Genomic DNA, 21818 nt, shown 5'->3' on the forward strand with positions numbered 1-21818 from the left:
TCATGACAAGTTGACCTTATCTGAGATACTATTTTCACAAGCAGTGATGGAATGCATTTAAGAACCTTACTTAAATACAATCTTTAGTTACGTGTACTTTATTAAACAAGTATTTACATTTTATGCTACTTTGAACTTACACTAACTACGCTATAGAGGCATAAATTGTACTTTTTACTTTGATAATTGTAGTAACTACTTACTCTGCAGTCCAGTACAACAACATCACTTAACAAATTCGCCTGTGGTTCGCATTTATTATTGTGTGGCTTCTTATTGGCTGCCTATCAAGGATGTATTATTAGATTATTATTATTAGATGTATTAAAAGAGTATTATTGCAGATTGCCGGTACAGTTGAGGCTGGCACAGGTTACCACGGTTACTTACACGTGTCAACAGGCAAGGGGCTCTCAGGAAGTGCGTCACTTCTGCGCTAAACAGTGCATCTGAAAAGATGCATACTACTGTTAATCACTCAAAAGTATGTTGAACGATGGTACACATATTGAGTATGTAGTGTATAGTATGGAATTTATGCAACCTTAGACTTTGACTCAGACTTTCTTTTATTGCCATGGCAACCGATGGATGGATGGACCTACAATATATTGCACAGTGTATTTTTTTTCTTTTGATTGCACAGTCAGGTGAGCAGTTCTGAGAGGGTGTAAGTGGGCGTGGAAGGGAGGGTGGAGGGGATTGTTTATTGTGTGTTTAGCAGTCTTATGGCAAGAGGGAAGAAGCTGTTGTGGGACCTGGCTGTTCTGCTGTGAAAGCTGTGGAGCCTCTTTCAAGCGACATCCTGGATGGGAGGAAAAGAGCTCAGGACGCAGCCCTGAGGGGACCCGGTGCTCAGGGAGATGACACTGGAGGTGTTGTCGCCCACCCGCACAGACTGGGTTCTGTCGGTGAGGAGGTCCAGCAGCCAGTTACACAGGGGGGTGCTGAAGCCAAGGGGGCCCAGTTTGCTCATCAAAAGCTGCAGGATGATGGTGTTGAACACCAAGCTGAAGTCCAGAAACAACATTCGCACATGTGTGTTCCTCCCTTCTGGAGACAATGGGGTCCTTTACCAGTCTCTGGAAGCACTTCATCATGATGGGCGTGAGTGCTACGGGGCGGTAATCACTGAGGGAGGAGATTGTGGGATTTTTAGGCACCGGTATAACTGTGGCAGTCTTGAGGCATGATGGTACCGCAGCCCGGATCAGCGAGGTGTTGAAGATGTCTGTGAGAACCCCTGTCAGCTGGTCAGCTCATTCCTTGAGCACCCATCTTGGTATGTTTTTGGGGCCTGCTGCTTTCCTGGTGTTCACTCTCCTCAGGGTTCTCCTGACATCAGCTGTGCCCAGACTGAGTGGCTGCTCATCCGAGCGAGGAACATTTCCTCGCAGGAGTGGTGTCGAGTGCCTCCAAACTCCCAAAGTGGTTATTTAGCTTGTTCAGAAAGTTCGCGGGGGGAGGAGTAGTTTTATAGTCTGTGATGACTTGGATACCCCGCCACATTCGTCTGGTGTTAGTGGGGTCATGGAAGAAGTCCTGTACTTTCTGAGCATGAGCACGCTTTGCAGCTCTTATGGCACGGTTCAGGTTAGCTCTAGCTGTTCTAAGTGCCACCATGTCACCAGATTTCAAAGTGACATTTCGTGCTTTCGGCATTTGACATACCTCACTACTCATCCAGGGTTTCTCATAAGCCCGTGTGGTGATGTTTTTCATCAGACTAACATACTCCATGCATTTTTGGGTATGTATGCAGACACAGACAACATACTCCCCCACCCACGTGTGATAATTGAATTCCCGGGGTAGATAGAAAGGTCTGCATTTGACAGTCAGTTACATCAGGGTAATTGTAAGGTAATTGTTTTCATAAGCTTACATATAAAGCCTGAATGGCTTTTTGGAAGAATACAGGTTTAAGGCACTGGGTGCTCCATCCATATCGTTAATGATAGCAAGCTTTGAAGTACAATAACATCAGCATTCGTCATCGTGCCTGTAAAGCTCTGATTGGCCAGTAATTTCTTAAAACAGATGAACAGATGCTGAACACCTGTCAATCTTGACCAAAACCACAGGAAGACTTTATTTTTGACCGTTTTCAAAATGAAAAAAAAATAAATAAATGTGTTGAGTTGGATCACGATGAAAGAAATTGCTGATGACATCATAATGTCTGAGGCATTTTGATTCAATTTGATTTATTTGAAGTATTTCAGGTGTTTTAGCAGGCGGCAAGAGTCTGAAAGCAGCATGAAGCCTTTTTTTCACTTTCTTCTCTTGCTTCCCTCAGAATACAGGGTGGTGTGGGTGGTGTCTTGTCAGGTGGAGGGTGGGTGGTGTGGGTGGAGTGTAGTTGCTGTTGACACAGAGGAAGTTTGGCTCCTTCAGTTTGACTTCAACAGTCACCAGAGACAGAAAGAGAAAGATGAAGATTTATTTTGTGGTGCTGTCGATCGCCCTCAGTGGCTGCTACCCTGCCAAAGGTCAGAAAAACAAGCTTTATTTACACTTTAATGACTTTATTTGTTAACCAGGTATCAATGTTCCTTTAAGGGTTTAGTATCTTTATTCATGTGTGATGGAAAACACGCAAAAAAAAACTTAAAGCATGTCACAATATTTCACGATGAAATGATCCATGGACAACGAAGTTATCCTAATAAGTAATGACAGATGTTATTGAATATCAATCAACAGTTTATAAACATATGTAACATATAACTAACTATTGTCAGATGTACATTTCATATCTGTGTGTCAGATGTTCATAAATTACCATTAATGAACTGATGATAAGTTTTGAATGGTTATAGCAGCATTACTAATAATCATAAACACTTGTATACCTGTTAATCAACAGTAGTTAACTGTTTGTCAGCAGTGACCATTCATTATTCATCAGTTACTGCTCATTAACAGTTTTTAAATGGCTATTAACCAGGTATCAATGCTTCTTTAAGGGTTTGGTTAAGGTTAAGTTGTAGCTATAGTAATTAAAAGTGATAAATGTTATTGAATACAACAACAGTTTGTAAGCATATATTACTGTTGTAAGATGTAAGCCTCAGATCTATGTGTCAGATGTTTATAAGTACCATTATTATCCATCATTGAACTGCTAATAACACAGATAAACTTCATCATATCCCTTTATCAGCTATCCCCTATCAACTGTTAATTAACTGTCAAAAGGATTGTTTATTATCTGTTTATTACTGCTAATTAACAGTAATAAACTGTTTTTCAAAAGTTAATTAGGTTAGACTTTATAATAATCATAATTAATAAGTGTAATCTAATTAAGGTAAGTGTATAGTTAATTGAATGTAAGTAAAAAGTTATTGGACTGTTAACTATGAAACACTTTATAAACAATTGAATTAAGCAATTGTTTACTGTAATGTTATAACTGATTTTTATAATACTGTTAATGGTTAATTAATGCACGTAGTGCGATGAATATTTTTTTGGATGGCCATTATTAAGTTAAAAGCTGAGGTTTATAAACCTTTACAATTGTACAATAGATGGTTATTAAGCATTTCATTGTTTCTTAACTGTGAAATACCAATCAACTAAAGTTTTTAACCAAATCATGGTTATTCCAAGGTGTAATCTAATTAACTGTTGTAATAACTGCTAAAAAACAAACAAACAAACAAACAAAAAAAAACAGTTAATGTGCAGTAATTAATGGATGAAAAACTGTTACTGTTGAAAAACTGTTACTCTTATTATAGTTGATAAACTGGTAAAGGCCTTATTAGTCTAGAAATGTTATTGATCGTCTCCCATCAAATGTTTTATGGTTTGCAGCCGATCCACCCTACAATCCCAAAGTGTCAGTTTTTGACCAGTTGGTAATGAGACTCAAAAATCAATGTTTCTTACAAATACCACCTTTAATGGTAAGTTATTAACATCTGACACACAGTGTCAAATGAAGTAATCAGGACTGAGCAGGGGAAAATACCGAATATACAAAGTATTGATACAAATACATATAAATATACAGAAATAGACACATATATGTCATGATACAAAACACAACAAACAGATGAATCAGGTTCGCTCATGAAATTAATGAGGAACATTTCTTCAACCCATAGCACATAAATATAAAATCATAAATCCTGCTGCTTTATATAATCTTCTTCCGCATCTTCCCCATCTTCTTCTTCTTCTTCTTCTTCTCGTCCTTCTTCCGCTCCTTTTCTTCTCAATATTCTCCCTCTCCTCTGCCTTCTTCTTCTTTGCCCTCTTCTTCATCTTCTTCCTCTTTTTCACCATCGTCATGTTCTTCTTCACCTTATTCTTTGTTTTCTTCCGCTTTTCCATGAACTTCGCCTCCAGTTTCTTCTACTTCTTCTACCATGTCTTCTTCATCACCATGTCCTTTTTCCTCCTTTTCTTCTTCTTCCACTACAAGACGGTTGTGGATCTAAACATGTTGCTGTGGTGACCAGTACCAGTAACCACTCCCACAGAGTTCTAACAAAGAAGAAGTGAGACAAGGAAGTGAAGGGACCCCCCAACACACACATTATCCGTGTGTGTGTGTGTGTGTGTGTGTGTGTGTGTGTGTGTGTGTGTGTGTGTGTGCGCACGTGTGTATGTGTGTGTGTGGTCTCTGGTAGAAAATGTGTTTCCTGACTTTATGAGGTTTAATCAAACCGACCCCCCCCCCCCCCCTCCCCCACACACACACACACACACACACACACACACACACCGACACTGAAACCTTTTAACTGCAGGATTTTCTCAAAAACAGAACTCAGATCTGGTGATATAAAATCCTCTCGTCTCCATGTTTTCAGTCAATCAGAGAATTACAGCTACAGCTCTGATCATCAGTTCTCATTGAGGTTGTCAATCCATCAAACTCTCAGATGGTTTGTTTTCTGTTTTGAATCGTTCTGTTGCACTCTGAGACGTTTTCACATGTTGTTTTATGAACCAAACAATGACTCACTTCATGTGTGATCTCACCTGGACGAGCACACTTCCTGCTCTGGTCTGACCAGGTTTATCGACAGAAACCAAAACAAATGGTTCTATTTTTAATCCTTAAATGAACTGTGAAGTCAGCCAAATGTATCTGTTCCTGAAAAGAGAAAGAGTGGAGATGCAAGGTTTTAACACCCCAACAGATTTTCACATATAAAGATGAAAACGGTCATTACTGTGAAACAATTCTGTCCTTAATACGTCCATAGCTTTAGTAATAACACTGTTAATGAATTGTTCAGTCTCAGGGAATCAAAACAAGATTTGGGACTGACCTCAAAACCAGCAAACAACATTGAATGAATAAATAAGATAATGAAAATAAATGATATTGTTACAAAAGAGGGTGGTGGGTTATTCAGTGGATAAAAAACACAGTAACATCACAACAATCATTTAATTTGGTATTTGCACATTTGTCTTTCTAATTACAATTATTAACAACGTACAGTTGATTTTGTTGATAATCGCTGGTGAAAGTTTATTTCAGTAAAGTTGAGTTATTCAGTTTAATCAATGAATATCACTATCCATCTTTCTCTATCAATAACCCCCACTGTTAACATGTTTGACATTTTCTGGATTCTTTCTGTTTATTTGACAGGTTCCTAAAATTACAAAATTAGACAGCGAATTTACAATTTTTGTTATTTTTCCAATGTAAAATAACATTAAAAAAAATCTTTATCCCTGAATAACCATAAAATTAGCAATTTCTTTTCACTAAAAAATTTGCTATTTTCTACATAAAATGACATTTGCACAGTTCCTCTGTAAAGAAAATAAATGAATGTGTTATAAAAACATGTTCATTAACTTAGATAAAAGTAATGACAATAAGGGCTGGCATTTTATACAATATATTGTTATCGTAATATGAGTCAGTATATTGTTTGAGATTTTAAATATCTTTGTATCATAAAATGACATAAATGTCGTCTTTTCTTGGTTTTAAAGGCTGCTTTACAGTAAAGCAATGTCATTTTCTGAACTTACCAGACTCTTCTACTTGTTCTAATATTCGTCTTTACCCACTCAGTTGTTACATCCACATTACTGAGGATTACTGTTCAGAAATCTCATTGTGTTAATATTTTATAGAAACATTGATAATACACATATTTTTTCCTCAAGTAGAAGTAAGGACACCTGGAAAAAAAAACAAACTAAAAACATAAAGTACTGATTCAACTTCTTAAGTAAAGTACAGGCTCTAAAATGTATGCAAATCTAAGTACACAAGAGAAAAGTATCCCTCTGAAGGATGTTTCAAGTGTAGTACAGAAGTGCAGTGACAAAGTATCTGTACTTCGTTACTTCCCACTTCTAGTGTTGTGTACATTGACAGTGTGAAGGAAAATATGTTGCTAATGTAAGATTTTTTTTTTTTTTTTTGGTCTTGCTAATGCTCATGCTAATGCTACCAGCAATTGTGCACCTGGGCCACAGTGAGCAGAGTTTTGCGAACACAGTTGGGTTGAGTAGTCTCTCTAAGATATTCTAGGGGCCATAGAGCCCATCACATTTTATCTATTAATATCTGTTAATACTCATAAATTACTATGAATAAGCATTAATAATCATAATCACTTGAATGCCCCATTGTACTGATTTATAACTTGTAATAACCAAAAATATGCATTAATAAGCATGTTCTCTAACCCTGAAGGGATGTAATAATGATGCTGCAGATTTGGATGTGAAATCATGAGTCATGCGTCACTAACGCAGTCGGAAAGTCTTGAATTGCTCAATGTCTTCATCATGAAGTGTTTTAAAGGATCTGATGCTGCTCAGTGTTTCCCAGGATGCTTCAGGAGGGATTATTATATCTGATATTAATGAAAGAGTTTCCTCCTACTTGGGTTTTTTTACTTTCTATTTTGAGGTTTACACACACTGAAGGTGGAAGTGAATCGAGTCAAACATGAACAGAGCCTTCAGGAGTGGCAGAAGGCCAGAATTTCAGATATATTTCATTTGTTCGAATAAGAAATGAACAACAAAATTCTCACAAAATGTAAATAAATGCAATATTCTTACATCTATTGTCCTTACAAAGCAGAAAAATACAACTGTACATCACCTAAGACAAGTTCAGTTGCCTTGTTAACTCATTGTTAAACCTAGTAGGAAGTCAGAAAGTTTCGAGTTCAAAGTTGGAAACTTTGAATGAGTAAAAATAAGCTTTACAGTATCAGGCAAGTCTGCTGGACTTTCCTGAAAACATTCAGCTTCAGCCCCATACCTCTGCCCCAGCCAAAGTCTAACCAGAGGAAAACCAAGAAGAAGCCAAAAAAGCAGAGTCAGAGACAAAGAAGATCAGAAAATCCAAAAATGAAGATGACATCACATCTAGTTTAGAGCCAATCATGGTATGAAACATACAAAAGGGAGATGTTGAATGAAACATGATGGGTGACAGAAAATGTAACTGGTTTATTTAACATATTTAACGTTAAGACATGTTGGGTTAAACATGTGGAGGATCATCCATTTCTCTATATAGAAATGGACAAACACAACTTCATGTTACAGTTAAATAAACTCTTCAACTCTCTGAACTTTGTCTTTATTTCATCAAGCAGCAGGAGGATGCTGCCAGACTGCTGACACACACACACACACACAGACACACACAGACACACAAACACACTGCTGACTGTTTCACTTCTTGTTCTGATTGTGAAACCCGATGACACAAATCTTCAACTGTCACATGAAGCTTCACAACAAATCTGGCTGGTTAAATCTGATTATTGATCAAATCAGTGATCGATCAGGAAAACACCTGATGAACACTGGTGATCTTTACTCATTTAAGGACAACTAATAAGTAGACAGGTTGAACTATGGTTCTTTAGCTCATATCTTTTCAGTTAGCATTTTTCTCTGAATTTCAGAAAAGCATTTCAAATTTGCAGTCTGAGGTCTGAATCACGACAGCAGCACATGTTCATGGTGTAATAGATGGTGTATTACAATACCTATGAGGCTCTGCTTTTGTTGCTGTGCAGAAGAGGTCAGTCATAGCTTTGGTGAATAAAATCATTTGGTAGCTGAATTTACACGCAAAATAATTATTGCTGTTTTTTACTTGGACAAATCTTGCGCTACTTTACTCTGCTATTTACTCTTTGACTTCTATTAGTGACCATATGTTTAGTATGTTAGCAGCTGTTTGGAGGCCTACACCCGCAGCTGTAATGTTAGCCTTCTCAATGAGCGATGGTGTGTCGTGTTCATTGTTTCTGCGACTTGTTAATTAGTTATGTGGTGCTATATTGCCATATTGAGCTAAGATCGTTTTTATTGAGGTATTGTACCCCTGACTCAATCTGAGAGGAGGTGTAATATGTATTTGTTATATTTTGGTTAATCAGTTGATCAGACTGTCTGTCTATACGAAATGGAAGCAGAAAATGCTGTGTTGTAAGTGTCACCCTAAAATAGCATATCATATGTGCCGTATCAGTTTGAGCCTGTGAGACGTCTTTCTGGGCACCACTACATAAGGAAAATGTACAGATCTACACCTGTGTAACGTGGCTGTTGTGTCTGTTGGCTGAGACACGTCAATCAAAACAAAAATGTCTCTAAACATCTTCATTAATTGAACAGGACCTATATCCTGAAAATCAGAGGAACGTAAGTGTAAAAACTGAAGTTTTGACTTCAGTCGTCTTCACTGCAGGTGATCACCATGACATCCAACCCGCTGCCATGACGATGGGCGCCGCCCAGTCAGATGCCCACTCTCAGCCAAAGCTGTTGGACCTGGTCCAGGATCAGCAGCAGGAGCAGCCGTGGAAGAGGGAGGTCTTGGATCTCCTGAAAGAGCTGGTCCTAATCCAGAAGGAGATCGCTAAGAGCCAAGTTCAGGTGGTTGAACTGCTTGGCACACTGGGAACTCAGGTGGGTCAAGTTTAGTTCAGTTCAGTTTAAGTTAAGTTAAGTTAAGTTAAGTTAAGTTAAGTTAAGTTAAGTTAAGTTAAGTTAAGAGTTAAGAGTTAAGAGTTAAGAGTTAAGTTAAGTTAAGTTAAGTTAAGTTAAGTTAAATTAAATTAAGTTAAGTTAAGTTAAGTTAAGTTAAGTTAAGTTAAGTTAAGTTAAGTTAAGTTTAGATTAGTTTAGTTTACCATGAAAGCCAGATCTCAAATAATAGACGGGAGCATGTTTTACACAAATGATACAAGTTATAGATATACACAAGGGTGAACAAACTACTGTCACCTGCCCTTTCTGTAATTTAATGTTGTTTCCATCTGTTTAATTTAAGAAACTCCACAATTTAATGGTTCTGGTTTAAACATTCTGTTATACTGATCCAAAGCGTTATTGTCCTGTTTCAGACACGTTACAAATAATGAACAGGGCTAAAAGGATTCCGGCTGAAAAATAAGGAGGCTTTGTGCTAAAATCTGAATAAATAAATGTATCAAACTGGGGGGATTCGAAATAAAAGCCTGTCTAAAATGTTTGCCTGCGTCATACTGGGGCTTTTATAGAAAGTCTTAAACAAGGTTCAGTTGATATCATATCTTAGGTTTGGTTTAGTCTATCTCAGGTTGAGTTTAGTTAATCTCAGTTTAGTTAATGTTAAGATAAGGTTCAGTTTAATTTAGCTCAGGTTTATATGATTTAGATAAGATTTACACAAGTTTTAGTTAAGTTTATCTCAGGTTTATTTAGTTAAGATCTTTTTTTTTTTTTCAGATTCAGTCTCACTTAAAGTCTGAATTCCTAGAGCAGATACACTATAACAAGTCCAGACTACACCCTAAGCTGGTTTTAGATAAACTGTGCTATATGCTGATAAACAAGGTCACATTTGAATTATATTGTCATGTACATCTGACATCTAATCTAATCTGATCTAATTACTGTAACTGCGCTAACCATTGTTCTGACGTTTTGTCCTCAGAGTATCCAGCAGATCCAGGATCTGCAGAACGTGGCTCGTCATCAGAGTCTCCTGGTCGAAAACCACCAGGCTTTACTGCTGCAGACGTCCCGCATCGCCACCCACCTGCAGGACACGAGCAAGAAACCCCCTCCCCCGGAAATCACTGCTCCGGCCCATTAAGATCCTCTGGTTGTCCACAGGCAGCCAATGAGATCCACCCTTTGTACTGACAGTGGGATATGTTCTAAGCCAGCCAATTGGGTTGATTTTTTCTGACTGAGCTGGCCTATGATTTACATTTTCTAACAGCTAACTAATGAGATTGCCTGTTATCAACCAGTCAGTTTATCATTGATAATCAGTATTCTGACATTAATAATCAAAGCATTATAACTTGTTTTTCTTGAAATAAGATTTAGAAAATTGCTTCAACCAAATACATTATTTCATGAAATCAAAACTAGAAGTAATGAAGCATCACTGGATGAGCTAACAAACAGTTTGTTGTAATGTCAGTGAGATATCCTTGTTTTTTCAACTGAGAACTGTCATACATCTCTGTCTATCACCTCTTTTTTCTGATTTTGAATAAAATCATGTTATATCATCCATCGATTGTCGTGTTCTGTTTTCTACTCTGTTGATTGTTTGTGTATCATTGTATTAATATTCAGTATTGTGTGCGGTCACGTAACACTGCTTTTTTGGCTGGAGCAAAAAAAGCTGAACCAGCCCAACACATAAGTTGTCCCACTGAGTGTTGACGTTGACACCATATATTGTATGTCCCCAAGAGGCTTTTAGGCTTGTCTTTTTTTGTGCTGAAGCAAGACAGCATGGTGCACTCCTCCAGAGACTACCATCACCACGCTATTTTTATTGAATTTGCTATCCCTGTGCGATATTCTCCGAAGCATTCTCTGAAGGGGGGCTTTCTCCAAAGGATGAATAGTAATGACAGTGGTGATCAAGTTATCCTTAAATGATAAGGGGAAATAAAAATGTGCAGGACGGATCATAGAATATGGTTCAGATTTCATTGTTGCCAAACCTCCCGTGGGAAATATCTGTCTCTTTAGTTGATAAATGCTGGCCTCTAACTGTGCCTGACTGCTGTTTGTTGCTAATCAGGAGTGTTGTGTAGGTTAAACTTCATGAAGATTTCCTTTGACGTGGAGGAGCAATGACCTGGAGATAACTGATTTGCTGGTTTTATGTTACCTGCTGATAAAATAATATATCGATATAATTTCAGTTTGGTCGCAGCATCATTCAGGAAATAAAATATTTATGCATCACTACATTGTTTTGGTTTGGATAAAGGTGTAGTCTATACTTGTTACCTCAGGTGTTGTTTGTCAGAATTGCTGAACTGATTTACTGTTGATTGTTTCAGAGCCTCCCGATCCTCCACTGGTCCAACTGAACTCTGACTTCCTGCCAAACCAAACTGAGGTGGTTCTGACAGCCAGTGCCCCCTTCACCCTCCGTTGTCATGGTAACAGCTCGGTCCGATGGTCCTCTACTGCGTTCAGTCTGATGTACGATGACAGTCTGCAGGATCTGGTGCAAGTACAGAGGTCAAACCCCAGGCACACCGGGACGTACCGCTGTGGGTACACCAACCAGAGCCTGGAACACCTGTACACGTGGATCCACCTGTATGTCAAAGGTAAGACGAGCTGAGGCCAAGCCCCCTGCCAGAGTCAGACAAATGAAATCAGTTTTCTTAAAATGACCTTAATTTCCCATGTCCCCTCCTCTCAGATCCTGCTCGCCCCAACAGCGTTTTCGTCACATCGCGCAGAACCCCTCATGTCAAGGAAGACCAGGACTTCCTATTCAGGTGTCTGCTAACCGACCCGTTAGTCACTAACCTCACCCTCCAATCAGAGGGCAGCAATGGGGGAAGGGGGCGGGGCCTGCCCCAAGGCATGAATGTGACTTTTGATCCCAAGAGAGGAGCCTTGATCCGAGACCTGCAGAGGTCATTCAATGGACGCTACTTTTGCTCAGGCTGGAAGGACGGACAGCAGTTCAAATCTGAAGCTGTCGACCTGCGGGTGGTCCCCAGTAAGACCTGTCTAACTACCTGTCTCTGTCTGTTTACCTGTCTGTCTGTACACCAGTTTATTCACCATTGGACCAGCTGCTAGTTCCCTAAAAAGTTCTGACTGTGACTTCCTGTAAACTTGCTGGTGGTCCACGGTGATACCCATCTCTCTGTTGGTCTGTCTTGGGTTATTTCCGATTCTTGTTTCCCCAGTGACCTGTCTGTCTACCTGTCTGCAGGGTTGCGTCATCCTCCCTCAGTGTCTGTCAGTCAGGCTGTTGTGGTCCTTCTGGAAGGAGAGAAGTTTGAGGTCACCTGTATGAGCAGTAACCCCAACCATTTCCACAACCTCACCTGGACAGACCCGAGCAAAAAGGTCAGAGATCAGAGGTCAAACGCGTGTCCTAACAGCCAACAAACTATCTGTTTTGACTTTCATTGGTTGTTTGTTTGTTCCAGCCACTAAAACTTCCTGTTAACCGTAAACCGTTTGATGGCCGTCATTACCTGGAAAGCACCCTGAGGATCTCTGCTGTCAGTCAGATACACAGTGGAACCTACACATGTACAGCTATCAATGATGCTGGAGTCGCCACGGCAACCACACAGCTCAGAGTTCTAGGTATAAACATTTGGTGATAATAAACTCGAGCGAGCTCAGGATTAAAATGAAAACACAAGGGAATGACATAAAAACTTGTTAGAGCAACACAAAAATTCAAGCTAAGGATAACAAGATAACTTGATCAAATGATAGCGTGATCAAGATAACCTTGGGAGAACAAGATAACAATTTTGTACTGGTTTCAGTGCCTAATGACCCTCTGCATGAACATGTATAGACTGATCTGAGCGTGATATTTACGGTCTCTTCCCTTTTCCTATCAGATGGCCCCTACCTGTGGATCTACCTGCAGCCAATGCAGCAGGCTAACACTAACAACGAGACCACAGGAGTCAACAAGGACCTGGTTTCTAACATTAGCAGCATGCCAATGAAGATGCAAGGACATCTTGAGGCTAAAATTGGCAGTGGTTCACTAGAAGTGAACAAGGAACTAATCGTTAATGTTAGCACCAATAAAATTGATGCAAATGAGGATAGCAGTGTTAATATCAGCGGCAGCAGCATGATGGAGGTCTATGAAGGTCAAGATGTGATGCTGACCTTGGTGATAGAGTCATATCCTCCAATCATGAACCAGAGCTGGACGACACCAACAAAGGTCAAGAACAACAACAACATGGTGTACCAGGAGACCTACACCGCTAACGGCTACAGGTTAGCATGCTGAGAGCTGCAGGCTAGTATTATGAGACCTCTACCACAGATCAGGCAAAGAACTGCCACACCAACAATACCACTTTTAGGCTTGTTTATTGTTGATGTTATGGTGGTGTTGTATATTTTAAGGTTTGTCAAGCTACAGCAGCCAGATTTGTTCGTCAAGGTTGTATTGTTGGTGATGGTATCAGGCCCAGCAGCTTTACGCATAGTCATGCCACTGTTGATGTTGTTTATTAAGGTGGTATTGTGGGTATTAAGGTGGTGTTTGTCATGGTTAAGGTCGGAAGCCAGTTTGCTGTTGCGGCGAGTTCGTCAGGAGGATCGAGGTCAATACTCATTCCACTTCTCCAACTCGTTCTTTAGCGGCTCACATAACATCGACCTCCAAATTTACTGTGAGAAACTTTGAATCGTATATTTTTCCCACCTGCTTTTTCTTCTCATCTTCTTCACTCATTTCCACCTCTTCCTCAATACCGCAATTTTTCCTTTTGTCCTTGTGATGATCACACAATCTATTTATTCTGGCAACCTGTAAATCTTTAATCTGTCATTAAATTCAAAATGGACAGGAGACATTTATTACCAGACAAACAACAATGTGAAATTTTACTTTCTTACATTTTTTTCTGCAACTGTTAAAAAAACAAAAAACAAACTTCAGCATCATTATCTTCCAGGTTCTCCGAGTGCTGTAGTCAGTGTGGAGAATGACACTCTGACCTGCAGAAGCTCTGGATATCCATTACCCATAATCCTCTGGTACACCTGCCCAGGATTCCAGGACACGTATGTACCAACCAGATTTACAGTGATAACTTCTCCCAGCACCCCCTGGCCTACAGGCTGCAAAGTTCAGCAACATCTTGATGATTTATCTGTTTATCTGAAGCAAAAATGTATATATCTTTAACCTTATTCATAATTTTAGTTGCAAAGTGGAAAAATCAAGATAAAACATTTCTGTGCAGTAAATTAAGATAAATCACCATCAAAATGAGAGAGAATTAATAGAATAAAATACCCAACAAAATAAGATGAAATTAATAATGAACAAAAAGACCAGACAAGGCACCAAGACCCTGATCTTCATCTTCTCTTCCTCTGCAGGTGCGGAGACATCTCAGCCTACCAGGTTTCCCCAGCTGATGTGATCTCACAGGAGGATGAGGAGGAAGTCAGAATACACCTGACCCTTCCGCTGTCGGCTGGTGGTGATGTCACTGTGGAGTGTGTCGCTTACAACGACAGGGGAGAGTCTCGTGAAATCTTTAATCCTCGTAAGTGTCAAAGTATGTTGTTTTATTAGAAACACCCAGATATGACTCAAATTTGTTGTCTGGTTTTTGCTGATAAATGTGGTGATGTTTTTTTGGTTCTGCAGGACAACCCAAAATATTCTTCACACAGCCTCTGATTGGAGCTTTGAGTGCTGCAGCTGTACTTCTCTTGCTTTTATTGGTCGTGTTTTACAAGTGGAGACAGGTGCGTTTGTTTATTATCAGAGGGATTAGTATAGAGGTATACCTGCTTTATTGACCAGTGCTGAGTACAATATCCTTAGCTGTTTAGTCAAGCCCATCACTAATGAACAATTATACAAATACAGAAAACCCAACAAGAGAATACAAACAAAATAGCAAAACACAAACAAATGCATGATAAAATGGTCATAAATATCAATGACAGCTGTTGAGAAGGAGATTATTTAGTGAAAGGGACCACGTTATCCTTGGAAACAAGATAATAATTCAAAGGAGATAAAAGCCTCTGGGAACAAGGTAAAGCCTTGAATGAAGCAGATAAGAACACAGTGGAATAAAAAAACACTACTGATAACTACTAGCATGTTTCTCAAATTATGGATCTGAATTTAAACCATGATGGAACAGCTGAGTGACACTGCTTTCTTAATGTCCATTTTTGAACATTGTAGATCCTGTGATAACTGGATGAAACTTGAGGAAATAGAACTGATAGAAAAATACATCACAGTATCATCTGCATAAATATTTAACCTGCTCTGTTATTTGATTCTAGTATATTATCAATATATAAACTTAAGAAAATGGCATCATGTGGAATTACCCCTTGAAATGTTCATCACATAAACACTGACAAATACGTTTCTTAACATTTTAACGTTTCTACTCATTCATTATCACTGCTGCCATGTTTTTACTTTTTCTTTTAGAAACCGAAATATGAGATTCGTTGGAAGATCATCGAGAGCACAGACGGAAACAACTACACCTTTGTTGACCCCACCCAGCTGCCGTACAACCACAAGTGGGAGTTTCCCAGAGACAAACTCCGCCTTGGTACAAGACAGTGTTTAATTCATCATTAGATAATACAATTTCAATGTCAGTTTAACTTTAAACACATTCAGGCTTCAGTCAAAATTTTACTGGGGTCAATAGTCATTGTGGAGGACATGATCAGTGTTTAACTTCACCTTCTCTCAGTAAACTTTATTTACTTTTCATTCTGCAGTGTATTTTGACCATGCTCTCTCTGTCAGGTGCTGTTTTGGGTTCGGGGGCCTTTGGAAAAGTCGTGGAAGCAACAGCATACGGTCTGGGGAAGGACAACGACATCACACGGGTCGCCGTCAAGATGCTCAAACGTCCGTCGATAAATCTTCATCATTATCATCATTACCTGTTCCAAACATTATCATTGTGATGATACAGACTTATTTTTCATGTGTTAATAAACAGCGAGCGCTCTCTCCGTGGAACGTGAAGCTTTGATGTCGGAGCTGAAGATCCTCAGCCATCTTGGTTACCATGACAACATTGTAAACCTGTTGGGCGCCTGCACTCAAGGAGGTGATGACAGTTTTAATTGTTAACCACAATCATATAACAAGCAGTGTCAAACTACAATCATGTCACAAAGGTGGAGATGTGACAGTCAAACATCTAAATGTGAATGTTCTGTTTACTGCCAGAAATACAAATGTGGATGTGTCTGCTGCTGAAAACAGTCCCAATACATACAACAACTACAGTAAGCATCATCTTTCTAACTTTTGACCTCTGATCTCTCTCCCTTCAGGCCCCATGTTGATGATCACAGAGTACTGTAGCCATGGCGACTTACTCAACTTCTTACGGGCTCATGCTCAGGACTTCATGGAGTCCTTTTTGAGTGTTGATGAAGTGGAGGGGGAGGCTTTCTATAAGAACATGGCCGCCCAGCATGCACGGCTCAGGAGGTCTGAAGCTTTTTCTCACTACATTAACTGAATACAATCTTTAAACAATTGCAACGAAAACTGATGTCACTGTATGTGTGTGCATGCGCGTGCGTGTGTGTGTGTATGCGTGTGTGTGTGTTCTGTGTTGCAGTGACAGTGGTATCTCCTGCTCCTCAGACTATCAGGAGATGCAGCCAGTTCTGAGTCCAGGACAAACAAACCTGGGTAATTGCCAGACATCGAACAGACATTGGAACTCAACCTTAACTCCCCAGAACTTATCTGCACACATCTAATTTGTTTTTGTCTTTGAGGTCAAACCCGTCTAACTTTCTGTCTGATTCTCTCTCAGGTGTTCAGACAGGCAGTCTGTCTGTTGGTGACCTCATGAGGTTTTCCCACCAGGTGGCTCAGGGTCTGGACTTTCTGTCCACCAGGAATGTAAGAGCACATACATATGTTTTTTTTTTTCATTCTACATTTCCCTAAGTCTAACCTTAACCTACTATTCAAACCAAGTAAGATGAAGTTGTGAGAGGAGAAAAGTCCTAATAATGCAGAAATGGCATGACAATACAAAAATGTTCTTGCAATGCAGGGTTATGGTATCAGTTGATCCTGGGGTAACCCTTTTCACAAACAGATTGTTAACCCAGGTTTACCTCAAAGCCAGGAGCCATACCACACCTCACTCGCACCACTAGACGTGGCTTAGGGTTATCGTACAGTCTAGAAAGTTGTGTTACTACTCTGTTCACTTTAGCCCTGTTTTCACACTGGCACCCGGTTTAAGTAGATTTTCTGGGGACAACCCCACAAAGTCGGGGCTAATCTGCTCTGGACCAGAGTTAGCAAGCCCTTTGCTAAAGTTGGGGTTAACCCAGTTTGGAATGCGCCCGGATTTTGCCAGTGTGAATGTTTCTTAGCCTGGGGCTATTAGCTCCCTCAGTGTCATGTGAAAAGCACTACAGATGGTTAAAAACATAAATTTGCCCTTACAAAATAGCAATATATGCAATGATTGATGTTATCATTGCAACAAGTGATAAAGACTTAGTTCTACTGGTCAATCTTGTTGCACCTGTCTCTGTCCCTCTCTGTCCACCTGTCTGCCTTTATGTCACCTGTCTCTCTCTGTCTTGCCACCCTTCTGTCTGTCAGTGTATCCACAGAGACGTAGCAGCGAGGAACGTCCTGCTGACTGATCATTGTGTTGCAAAGATCTGTGACTTCGGTTTGGCCCGAGACATCCGCAACGACGACAGCTACATCGTACAGGGAAATGTCTGTGTTAAACCCTTACATACTGCTCATATTCTATACTCTCATAGTATGTCAGTGTTTAAACTCAACAGTCACCTGTCACCTTTTACCTGCCAAAATTGATTTTATCTAAACACAAATGCAGATACTCAGCTGTTTACTGAAACAAAATAAATGGTAATAAACAGAATATGCAACAGTATTAGACTCCCAAACTCTATTAAAATAAATAAAAATGTTGTTTGTTGTTTGTTAGTTTATATAGTCACATCTACTATCACTTCGGCCTTTTGTCTGTTTTATTTTGACATTTTCTATGTTTCATTTTGACAGGCTCGTCTACCTGTGAAGTGGATGGCTCCAGAGAGCATCTTTCAGTGTGTTTACACCATCCAGAGTGACGTCTGGTCCTACGGAGTCTTACTGTGGGAGATCTTCTCTCTGGGTAACCATTGCAACACGTGACATCCTGACGGTGACTGTGAAAAATAGCGATTATTGATTGTGACAATGAAGTTTTGGTCCTGTCGTCAGGTATAAATGTCGTATGGTCTCTGCAGACTACAGTGTCCATGAGTTTTAGCGCCAGTTGCAACATTAGAATTGGTCAGAACAACCTCTGAATTCACAAAATATCTGCCCAGCAACAGAGCCTGAAGCTTGATTGGATGCTTCGGACAGCAATGCACTCTAGGACTTGTAGTTGATGTCTTTTACCTGTGTGTGTGTGTGTGTCTGGCCATACAGGTAAGAGCCCCTATCCAAACGTTGTTGTGGATACCCACTTTTACAAGATGATCAAAGATGGCGGCCACATGAATCAGCCAGACTTCGCTCCAGCAGAGATGTGAGAACACAGACAGACATTATTTAGATGGTAATAAAGTTCTTATGAATCTAATAGACACCTGTCCTCTCAGGTATCAGCTGATGACGCACTGCTGGAGTTTGGAGCCCACAGACAGACCAACCTTTAAAGTGATCGCTCAGCTCATTAACAGGCTCCTCCCCTCCACCAGTGACACGTCACCATATTACGGTGACCAGGTGAGGATGAGTCAAACACCTATTGTGTGAGCTGGGCCCTCGGCTCCGTCTGACAGGCTGATCGCTTCATTTCTGTTCCTCTCATCAGATGTACAGGAACATCGATGAGTGCAGAGAAGAAGAAGAAGAAGAAGAAGAAGAGGAAGAAGAAGAGATCACAGGCAGAAACACAATGAAGAGAGGAGAAGAAGAGGAGCGCCGTGACGACAGTGATGATAAGGAGGAGGAGTCAGTGATGAGGAACATCTACCAGCTGTCCTGATCCTCCCCTCGAGTCAAAATGCATGTCCGTTTCTCATGTTCGTCTCCACTGTCTGTTCAAACATTCAGAGTGAACAACATGAAAACACCTCAACTGTCAAAAACGATGTTGATGAAGGTTCTCAGTCATCCAGGTCATGATAATTAAGTGCTAATACATAGGCAACTGGACTTGTTTCAATTTCTTGAAGACAAGGATACAACTGTGTCAACACAGATGAGTCTTCCTGGACCACAAACCAAACTTTGCGTTATTTTCTTTTTTTTCATGGAGGTGCTATGCCAAAGTATTGTTTTTCATTCACATATTCTCAGATTTTGTTTATTCATGCAAAACCTTTTCCCTGTACATTGATCCTTTGTAAGATGTCATTCTTATTCTAAATGTAGTGTTTATTAGTATTGTAAAAATAGATTTGAATCGGCTTCGTAAAACCAGAACTATGCAAATGCAGCACAATATGACCTCTTATTGACATCACTCAAGGTCATAAAATCTACAGAGCAAATGATCTTAAAGGTCAGATATCAAATTCAAATACAGGAACAACACAGCAGGGACACTGACTGGATCCGTCTGATCAGGTCTCAACTTTGATTACAGCGACTTAAAGAGAGTTTGATTTTGTATTTTTTTAAACTTTAAATTTCAGTGTTTGATCTTTTTTAATCCACAGTTTCTCCTCTGTGATTGATCTGAAGTGTGATTCTTATTTTTTGTATTTTTGCTGTCACTTTTGTAAAAAAAAGTTTCTAAAAAAAAGAATAAAAAATAAATACAAACAAACAAGAGTGAGAGAGATTTCATTCACCTGCTGAAAGAGACAAGACATAGAGTCATATATACATGGATTCTGTTTTTTTTAATGAGAGGAGAAGAGGACATGTTTATCTTTTATAATAAGTTTATAATGTATGAAACACACTATAAGGAAGTTGTTGGCATATTTAAGTGTTCCTTAATATTTTTGTGATTATATAAATGAATTTCAATAAATGTCGGATGATAGACTGCATGTCAGCTGTCACATGAGTGCAGAAGGAGTGGAGCCACATTCATCAATCCAGCACCTAGCAGGTTTATTGTTACTGGACTTTGGAGTGTAATGCACAAGAAATGATTGATGTAGTTGCACCTGTTTATGTAACAGCATAAATGTATATGAGCTGAGGACGCAGGTAACATTTGATCCACACATCTCCTCTCAGGTCTCAGCTCTTCACACTAAGGAATAAGCAAATCTTTTTCAGTACTGTACGCAACAGTATATTGTACTCCCGAACCCCATTAAACTGAATAAGAAAATGTGTTTGTTAACCCATTCATGTGCCTGCAACAGCAGTTTCTGTATATCATTTCTGTATTCTGTCAGTTTTATTTTGACATTTTCTATGTTTTATTTTGAAAGGCTCATCTACCTGTCAAGTGGATGGCTCCAGAGAGCATCTTTCAGTGTGTTTACACCTCAGCTGTCAACAGTGATGTTGATGAAGGTTCTCAGTCATCCAGGTCATAACAGTTCTAAGTGCTAATACATAGGCAAGTGGACTTGTTTCAATTTCTTAAAGACAAAGATACAACTGTGTCAACACAGATACGTTTTCCTAGACCACAAACCAAACTTTGTGTTATTTTCATTTGTTTTTTTTACTCATGGGGGTGCTATGCCAGAGTACTGTTTTTATTCACATATTCTCAGATTTTGTTTATTCATGCAAAACTTTTTATCTGTATGTTAATCCTCAGTAAGATGTCTTATTCTAAATGTAGTGTTTATTAGACTAGTGCATTGCCTGTAGGAAGTATATATTCCATTGAAAAGTGGGAGGTTAAGTAGCTTTTTCATGGATGGCCAAATGAGGCTGTGTTTGAAGGTGGGACGTCAGGGATACAACTGGCCGTTTTTGACTACTTTTGATTTTACCATTATATTTCACTGTAAAATTTATTTACCTTGCCTTGTTTGGTGTCATTATTTTCAGCACAACTTCACATGTGTGGCTGTACAGTTATTTTTTCATTTGACACACTGTTCTAACACACTGGACTTAAAATCATAAAAAACATAAAATCCGAGAAGGAAAAAGTTAGATTTTTTACTGTGAAAACCACAAATATGTTTAACGAAACATTTTTATTACTTATAAAGCAAATATAAATTGCTGTTTGCTAAATTTGTGCATCACTTTCTGAAATATGCAAAGTTATATGTAACTATTTACATTTAAATGCAGGCAATGCCTCAGGCTCAGGCATGAAGATCTGCACTGCCTGCTCAACATTCAGCAGTCTCCTCATTGTTTTGACTCACAAGACAAAACAATGACTCCACTACACACTAAACACACTACACCAAACACTACATAAGACGCTCTCAACTCTCAAAAATCGCCATCTATCTCTGTCTCTTTCACTGTCACTGCTGCTGTCACTCTTCCGCCGTTGTCCCTCTCACAACTTCCCCTGTTCCTCAGCTACCAAATCACATGGTTTGCCATATAATTTTGTGATTGGTTGGTGTGGTGCCTTTTTTCACCAATAGGAATGTGTTTTCTTGCTTGTAAACACTTGCTGCTTGCACACACTTTTGTGACAAAAGGCTGTTTTTACCGTTTCTTCCTGCAACAGACACAAAGCAAACGTGACGGCAACGTTCGCGCAAAAGCGTGGCGGACATTATTTTTCATAAATCTGGTTTTGGACGTGCCGGCCCGTCCGCCGAGTCAGGAGGTGGGGCGTGGGGGTCGGCTAGCAGCTAGCTACACACAAACATCA

General features: G+C 39.5%; 1 protein-coding gene across 1 annotated transcript; it reads left to right on the plus strand.

Moving 5' to 3' along the window:
- The first annotated feature begins 2409 nt into the window (after nt 1–2409).
- Nucleotides 2410–19826, plus strand: csf1rb (colony stimulating factor 1 receptor, b). The gene is made up of 21 exons (XM_037120268.1): nt 2410–2492; nt 11322–11597; nt 11693–11998; nt 12218–12354; nt 12438–12600; nt 12867–13260; nt 13546–13661; nt 13947–14055; nt 14377–14546; nt 14651–14751; nt 15461–15587; nt 15791–15895; nt 15990–16100; nt 16330–16489; nt 16623–16696; nt 16824–16912; nt 17633–17755; nt 18068–18179; nt 18482–18581; nt 18655–18781; nt 18870–19826. The coding sequence occupies exons 1-21, from the start codon at nt 2435–2437 to the stop codon at nt 19041–19043; spliced, it is 3132 nt and encodes a 1043-aa protein (XP_036976163.1). The 5' UTR covers nt 2410–2434; the 3' UTR covers nt 19044–19826.
- The last annotated feature ends 1992 nt before the right edge of the window (nt 19827–21818 follow it).

Source organism: Acanthopagrus latus, chromosome 13 (assembly GCF_904848185.1).
Source record: "Acanthopagrus latus isolate v.2019 chromosome 13, fAcaLat1.1, whole genome shotgun sequence".
Classification (NCBI taxonomy): domain Eukaryota; kingdom Metazoa; phylum Chordata; class Actinopteri; order Spariformes; family Sparidae; genus Acanthopagrus; species Acanthopagrus latus.

Excerpts from the sequence above, each read along its gene's own strand:
- csf1rb (XM_037120268.1), top strand. The coding sequence starts at position 2,435 with ATGAAGATTTATTTTGTGGTGCTGTCGATCGCCCTCAGTGGCTGCTAC. Across the intron at positions 14,547-14,650 it reads TCGTGAAATCTTTAATCCTC|GACAACCCAAAATATTCTTC; the intron begins GTAAGTGTCAAA and ends TTGGTTCTGCAG. Across the intron at positions 18,180-18,481 it reads GTGGGAGATCTTCTCTCTGG|GTAAGAGCCCCTATCCAAAC; the intron begins GTAACCATTGCA and ends CTGGCCATACAG.